General features: G+C 37.7%; 1 protein-coding gene and 1 pseudogene across 1 annotated transcript; one reads left to right on the forward strand and one right to left on the reverse strand.

Moving 5' to 3' along the window:
* Window positions 1–1,006: 1,006 nt before the first annotated feature.
* LOC113325260 (pentatricopeptide repeat-containing protein At5g12100, mitochondrial-like) lies at window positions 1,007–4,191 on the forward strand. The gene is made up of 2 exons (XM_026573464.1): window positions 1,007–3,245; window positions 3,529–4,191. Exon 1 carries the CDS (start codon window positions 1,007–1,009, stop codon window positions 2,771–2,773), a length of 1,767 nt encoding a protein of 588 aa, XP_026429249.1. The 3' UTR covers window positions 2,774–3,245; window positions 3,529–4,191.
* Window positions 4,192–4,483: 292 nt separating this feature from the next.
* Window positions 4,484–6,026, reverse strand: LOC113325262 (annotated as a pseudogene).
* Between the last annotated feature and the right edge of the window lie 2,327 nt (window positions 6,027–8,353).

Below are 8,353 nucleotides of genomic sequence, written 5' to 3' on the forward strand. Positions count from 1 at the left end.
CTCAATTGCTCTTAGATGTATTTTAGAATGCACGTATAACAAACTCATCTTATTTTTGATTGATTTTATTTTGTTTGATCGATAAAATATGATTTCAAAGATGAAATTAGGGTTTTCAGAAGATCAGTTCGGATGATCTTGGAATATCAATTTTGAGCCGAACCTAGTATATGATTTAGAGAAACACTATGTTCGGCTAATGCGATTTTGCTAGATTTTGTTCGAATCAACCGAACCTAAATTCGTCTGTTACAGAGTGAAGTTCGGCTGATAACTTGTCAGCCGAACCTCTGTTTTTTTTTGAAAATACACCTGGGTTCGGCTAACAATGATTTTGTTCGGATCAACCAAACCTAAATTCGTGAGTTACAGAGTAAAGTTCGGCTGCTAACTTGTCAGCCGAACCTCTGTGTTTCGAAAATATTCCTAGGTTCGGCTGACAAGTTGTTAGCCGAACCTAGGTATATTTTCCAAAAACAGAGGTTCGGCTGACAAGTTATCAGCCGAACCGTTCATCTGGTCAGTAAATCTGGGTTTTAAAAATTCAATTTTTTGACAGATTCAACTTATAAAAAGGACATTAAACCTTGTATAGAAGTCTACCTTTGATTTGAATCACACATTTTGGTCACTTTTAATCACTAAAATCTTAAAACCCAAGTTTTTTTCACTTCTTCTTCTTCTTCCTCACGAAAATCCCAACTCTCTCACATAAATTTGATTTCTCTACTAATTTACCACTAATAATTTAATTTTTAATCAATTCTTAAAATTTCTAATTAATCAAATTTAATCGTAATCATTAACACTAATTATGTAAGGGTAATTATGCTATTATCAAAAAGAGTGGATAAGGGATGATGTTGTTTTTTATTTAGTGATCCTAATTTGGCATCATTTAGTATGTCTCGAATTTCAAAAACAATTCACGGTGTAGAAAACCTCCCAACTTTTGTTTTATCTTCCATTTGGTACCAAGCTACCAACAATCCAGTGAAGAGTAAATATGGCGAAGCAAGTTTTTCGTCTTCCTCGCATACATTCAGCCAATGCACTCCAAAAACCTAACAATCATTATCCAGTCCCTCCTCCACCATGTAGTAGATTTCTGTCTTCTTCTTCTTCTTCTTCTTCTTCTTTATCATCATCATCATCTGATAATCAAAAGCGTGGTGAACCAAAAAGATCTCTTGGAGCTTCATTACAAAACCTGATTTTAAACAAAAATTATAAAGAAACCCTTGATTTATTTTCGAAAATTCTTGATTCTGGAACCGTTACTCCTGATAGATATGCTTATAATAAAGCAGTTCAATCAGCTGTAAAGTTAAGGGATTTACAAAAAGCTATTGAATTCATGGAAATGACGAGTAAATGGACACCGGATTCGTTTACATATAACGTTGTTATTGGTGGTTTGTGTAGAGAGAAAAGAATGGAAGATGCTGGTAACATGTTTGTTAAAATGCTTAACAAGAGAATTAAACCGAATAAGATTACGTATAATACGCTTATTGATGGGTACTGTAAGGCGGGGGATTTAGATAAAGCTTTTGAGATTAGGGAGAAAATGAAATGTGCAGGGTTTGTTCCTGATTTACGTACGTTTAATACTTTGTTAAGTGGGCTTTGTAGAGTGAATCGGATTAAAGAAGTTCTTGAATTGTTAAATGAATTGAAAATGCATGGATTTGTTCCTGATGGATTTACTAATAGTTCTCTTATTGAGGCGTTTTCGAGGCTTGGTGACTCTGATGGTTTATTGGCAGTTTCTGAAGCTATGCTAAGTGAAGGAGTACAGGTTAATGCGTATACATGTTGCCCTTTGCTGAAGGGGATTTGCAAGGAAGGAAAAATGATGGAGGCTGAGGAAATTTTGAACAAGTTAATCGGTAAAGGATTTGTTCCAACAAGGGTTGTTTATAATACGATTGTGGATGGATATTGTCGGGTTGGTGATATTAAAAAAGCTCTTTCTACAATTGCGCACATGGAATCGGTCGGATCGAATCCAGATTGCGTTACTTTCAATTCTGTCCTTAACAGATTCTGTGAGATGAAGCAGATGAAAGAAGCAGAAGAGTTGGTCAAGGAGATGGAGGGGAGGCGAATTTTACTAAGTGTCGAGAGTTATAATACCTTAATCGGTGGTTACGGAAGGAATGAACAATTTGAGAGGTGTTTTGAGATTCTTGAGGAAATGGAAGAGAAAGGGCTCAAACCCAATGAAGTGAGTTATGGTTCTCTCATAAATTGGTTCTGCAAAAAGGGTAAGCTTATTGAAGCTGAACTTCTTTTAAGTGATGTGGCAAGTCGAAGAATTCCTCGTGTGCAGATGTATAACATGATTATTGATGGTTACTGTAAGGCAAACAATTTAGTAGATGCTTTTCGGTTGTTTAACGAGATGGAGACTGATGAGGTCTTTCCTACCCTTGTAACATACAATTCTTTGATAAATGGGCTCTGCAAAGTGGGAAATGTATCAGGGGCCGAACAATTGGTTTACTCAATTGAAAGTAAAGGTTTTTCACCTGATGTGATAACATACAACTCCTTGTTACATGGGTATTGTCAAGTTGGAAATGCTCAAAAAGGTTTTGAGCTATATCAGAAGATGAAGAACAGGTCTATAAAACCTACCTTAATTACTTACCATACTCTTATTACCGGGTTCGGCAAGGAAGGCAATGTCCAAGAAGTAGAGAAGTTGTATAAGGAAATGTTAGAGAAGAATCTGCACAAACCTTCAGTTTACATACCATTTGAATGAGGATACTGTATTCTGAGTTGGTGATGGTAGTCAGGCAGGCATCTGTGTGGAATGATTGTTGGATTTTTGATACTAATCTGGATATGAAGGGTCAGTCTTTAATTCAGGATGGTCAGTGGTGCATCCCTGAAGAAATGCTTGAATTCAGGAAAGTTGGAATTTGCTAGCCCTCAATGGTGGTTGTGACAAAAGATTTTGGGTTGGGAATCTTCGAGGATTTTTAATTGTATCAGCTGCATATCACAAAGTAAGGGAAAAACTTCCAAACTGTAGTTGGTATTAGAAAATTTGGACCAAATGCATCCACCCCTCAACTGCTAGCAATGTGTGGAAGATAGAGAGGTTTGTGCTTCTGATGACAATCTTAAGAAAAGGGGCTTTAAGTTAGTTAGCATCAAGATGCTGCTCGTGTAAGAAGGAATTGGAATCTATGAATCAGCAAGATGCCATCTTCTTTGGGAGTGGCTTGGAGGTATCTTTAACTTCTTATATCCTACTTCATTTGCTGTTGTTCTCTCCAATAGCAGTTATAAAATTCCAATCTGTAAGGAAGTCTGGTTAGTAGCTGCTTTCAGTTTGATGAATGAGCTGTGGTTCCTTAGAAACAAATTTACTTTTGAAAATGCTAGGCCTTCTATTCCTAAGATGAGAATTGTTCAATTAGTTCATGAGGGTGGTTATAAAAAGGTTGCTTGTGGTTTGTGGAATACCTTTTATGAACTTAAAGTTTTGCAGCTATTTGGTATTGATTGCAGGAGGGTTAAAGTGATTAGAGCGGTGGCATTGGTATTAAGTTACCGTCTGGTCTAGCTAAATTCGGATTTTTTTGGTGGGGATTCAGGTGGTGGTGTTATTGTAGCGGAATTTGGAGGTCTGGGGATTGCAACAAATTATACCGCAGAGGTGATTGCAGTGGTTAAGGCTCTCGAATGGGCTATTGAAGTTGGTCAATTCAACATTTGAAGTCAGTCTGATTCTAGTGCAGTTCAGATTGGTTCTTTGCCTAGGATTGTTCTTCATAGATGCGCCTATGTTAAGATTTTAGTGGTTAGGTTTTCGCCATGGATTCAGATAAGTCAAGTGGTTAGGAGTAGCTGTTGGCAGTGGTCAAGTGGGTGTCTAGCATAATATAGATTTTCACCTATATTATTCAGATTTTCGCTGGGTGTCTAGCATAAAAATAGGAGTAGCTCTTGGCAGTGGTCAAGTGGTTAGGCATTCCTCTCTGTCCAGATTTTCTTTCAAGGCTTGAATGGCCAATTGAGTCTTATTTTCACTTCGGGTGATTGTTGTTGAGTGGAAGTCCTTTTGAGTCTGTTTTTGTTCTTGTCCTTGTTACCATTTGGTTGTCATTTGGCTTCTCATGAGCAAATTTGATATTTCTACCTTACCATACTTGGATGGCATTTCTAAATTTTGTCCACAAGTTGATAATTTGATTTTAATTAATCAATGAAGGCATTTTTTTTATTTTACAAATTTCATTCAAATTACGAATCCTGTGCCATCATATTTTTTGTTTTTGTTCATCGAGTAATGTACTAACAGTGATGTTTTGTTCTTGATCAATGTATCAATGTTTTGTTCTTGATCAATGTTTTGTTCAAATTTCATTCGCCGTATAACAAACTTGAACGGATGACTTCTAGACATAAGTGCCATGACCTGAATAACTGATTGAATGAATCAGTTATTGGAAAATTCAATTGTTCAATTTGTTGAGGGGAGAAAGTTCTTAAACCATCTGGAGGAGTCTTTAGGGTATCTCTTCAACCCATCTTTCCTGTCTACATGGTACAAACCAAACGTGACGGAATATCCACTTGTAAACTCGTAGTTGTCCATCAATGTCCATGCAAAATAACCTCTGACATCTACACCCTTCTTAATTGCTTGCTGAAGGTGATAGAGATGTTGAATGTAGTAGTTAACCCTCTTAGCATCTGTTATGGCATCTTCAATTGGTTCTGTACCGTTAGTTGAATACCCGTTCTCAGTGATATATATAACTGGACTCTTGTATTGCTCCTTTATATAAACGAGTATCTCCTCGATCCCTGGTGGGTATACGTTTAGCCAAGGTGTAACAGCCGTAGGACCAATAACAGCTCCATTCCGCACGTTTCCTTTCTTAGCTTGAGGATCAGTATCGTAACTTATTTTCTGTAGCATTTGTTGGTGGATTATTGGAAATACAACTTGTGCTGTAGTAATTCAGTCCAATGAAATCAAAGGATCCTTTGATTTTCAGATGCTGGAGATAGGTGAATACCGGTAGGCGATGTTTTAATATTTCTATCATGTTCATTGGATAATGACCGTAGACTAAAGGTTCCAAGAACCAGCCCAAAGCGAAATCTAGAGCTCTCTTTGTAGCCAGAGCATCTTCTTTCTTGGTAGAGGCAGGAACCATCCAATCAGTATTAAGCGTTATTCCAATTTTACCCTTTTGAGTTGCTTGATATTTTTGCTTGTAAAGATTGGCAGCAGCAGAATGAGCAAGGAGTAGATTGTGGCCAACTATATAAGGCTCAACCCCTGAATTTCCATATTTGCAAAGATGTCGGTTAGAGCACCGACCTGGTGGCGATATTCCCAAGCCATATCCCATGTAAATAAAGGTCCAAGGTTCATTAATTGTGATCCAATACTTGACTCTGTCGCCAAACTCTTTAAAGCATACCTCTGCGTAATCCTTGAAGTCATTGGCAATGCGAGGACTCAAGAAACCACCATATTCGTTTTCCAGTGATTGTGGAAGATCGAAATGAAACAATGTCACAAACGGCTGAATTCCATGGGATAAGAGCTCATTAATGAGATTGTTGTAATAATCGACTCCTTGTTTGTTTACTCCTTTGCTCAGACTTCCACCGGGTAAAATTCTGGACCATGCGATAGAGAATCTATAACTGTCCATACCCATTTCCTTGATTAGCTTTACATCTTCCTTGTAGCGATGATAAGAATCAACGGCAACATTTCCGGTAGTATGGTCAGATATCAAATATGATGACATCTTGGCAAAAGTATCCCAAATAGTCGTACCTCTACCTCCTTCTTTGGTTGCACCTTCATTCTGGTATGCCGAAGTAGAAACACCAAAGATGAAGTCGTTGGGGAAGTCGTCCCGGAATGGAACTTCTATGCTCACATTATGCGCATTTGAACCGGTTATTATAAGCACATTAACAAGGAAAAAGAAGACAAATGGGTATATTAGATGACTTGAAAAGATCTTTCCTGGATCCATCAATACTTATGTATCTGTTTACAATTCCCTTAGATATTTTCTTTCTTCTCAATCGACTTTAGAAGGTTATATATATATATATATATGAATACGCTGCTTTGCTGTGGCTAACAAACTACCAACTCATTAATTTAGAAGTTGTTTGAGCAGGATGTGACAGCCTACAGTCAACTTCAATTCCCTCAAATCTAACAAGTTAATTTTCATCCATGAATTCACCTTGTCTAAGGCTACAAATCGGGACAGAATTTGTTAACGTACAGCAAACTTTTTTGTTAAAATTAATTGTTAGAACTTTATTGTCAAAATATATTTTTTGGAATTAATTTGGACATCTAACGGTAAACGGTTGTTGAGAAATAAATCAGTATCACCTCAACTCGCGCATGATTGCATGTGAGTAAGTATGCATCTGTAACAGAACTCCTATTTAACAACATCCTCAACTAAATACGGTACTTAGGAACCAACATCTGATAGGATGACGGTTACCAGTCAGTCGGTCACTGGAGGGTCAATCTCACCTCGTCTATGCATATAGAGAGGAGACATGTATATATATGAGTGGCGTTTGGCAGGCGAGCAGCTAATCAGGAGGTCCACCGGTCAGGTTTTCCCTACGTAAAAACATTGAAGTTGTTCAACAAATTACGCGTTATACATCATTCTTTTATTTGAACGATGGTGTTGAGGACTTTGACATGTTCCCCAAGTTTGTCTAACAGAGGAATTCATGCACTACGTTATCGTAGTTCTGAATGTATTGAATCGGTGGAGACATTTCATATACATCTCTGGACCCTTGATTACATCTTGATTTTGATATTGTTGTTTGAAGCATGAGAAATCCTTCATTTTAGTATCCACAAAATAATTCACAGCACAGAAGAAAATATTACGTATGAGTTTAAACAATTTTATTTGTATCATGTATTATTCATGTTAATTAATACTTGGTGATGCTTCCTCATGCAACAACATTAAGTCGGTTGTAATGGCTTGGAAGGCAATTTCAATATTCTCCTTAGCAATGGCGATCAGCTTCCAGAATACAAAGTACAAACATTGGTCGTCAATAGTCAAAATGTGACAGATTGCGGCGGGAGAGGGAGAGGGAAGAGCATATTCCACAAATGCTTCTGGAGTGTTGGGAAGTAAGACAGATAAAGAGGAAGATGGTCTTTTACTTGAGGTAAGTGGAAGAGAAGCAACGAGGTACACACTAGCAATCTTGTTATTAATAACAATGGCATTCTTAGGACGTCAACCTCGTTGACTCGGCCCAGTTCGGGTGGCAGATAGGTGCTGAGCAAAATTGATCCAAGTCTCAGAAGTTCTTTTTTCCCCATTATGTGAGTACCTAGCTAGCTTGTGATGAGCTTCACTTGTAGGTCTAGTGAGGAGTCAAGCATCCTCCTCTCAATTTGTTGGATATTTTCAACAAACTCTTGAATTGAAGGCATTCTAGGGTTCCTATTGTCGGTTAGAAAACTGAACAAAAAACTCGTTTCACCAATGGACGCATTGAAGGAAGAGACGCGCCTGTTCACTCTGAAAAGATGCCTGTAGAGATGAAGAGTCATCTCCAAAGGGTGTGATTTCCTCTTTAAATAGGAGACTTTTTATCACTCAAAAACATATATCTCAACTTTCTTTGTTTTCTTTCTTACAAGTATCATCAGTATCAAAACCAGTGTGTTCTTGGTTGGATCAAGGTCGTACAAGCTTTGAATCCAACAAATGTTGTGGGGCTTCAAGTATCCTGACGGCGATATTCATTGACCTGTTTGCACTCGCCAATTCAATTGGGAAAGGGTCGAATAATTGTCGAAAAGAATCTTTCATTAGAGCCTTGAACCCTAATATAACATTCTTTTCTTCACCCTGTTTTAGTGTCTATTTTCCAACAGTTTTCGACAATTGGTATCAACATGGACGGTGAATCTTCAATGGCTGCTGCGCAATCACTGCAAGTCATGAATCAGACTTTTAATAGGTTAGAACGATTTGAAGGAGAGGGTTTTACCCGCTGGCAGGAAACTCAATCTTATGTTTCTGAAACTTTGGTACATTCTGGACGATGGGTTGGAGGTTATCCCTGATCCTACTGACAATGACGATGAGGAATTAAAGAAAAGGCGAAAGAAGCGTGAAGAAGATGATTTCATGTGTCGTGGTCATATTCTGAATACTTTAGGGTTGAACGTTTATAATGCTCATCGTACTTATGGAACTGCAAAGGAATTGTGGACTGCACTGGAGAACAAATACAAGATTTCTGAGGCCAGTAACAAGAAGTTCCTGACTTGCAACTTTATGGATTGGAA

This window comes from Papaver somniferum, chromosome 11, assembly GCF_003573695.1.
Source record: "Papaver somniferum cultivar HN1 chromosome 11, ASM357369v1, whole genome shotgun sequence".
Taxonomy (NCBI): domain Eukaryota; kingdom Viridiplantae; phylum Streptophyta; class Magnoliopsida; order Ranunculales; family Papaveraceae; genus Papaver; species Papaver somniferum.

Bases quoted from the DNA above. Each gene is read 5' to 3' on its own strand.
- LOC113325260 (XM_026573464.1), top strand. From the start codon at position 1,007: ATGGCGAAGCAAGTTTTTCGTCTTCCTCGCATACATTCAGCCAATGCA.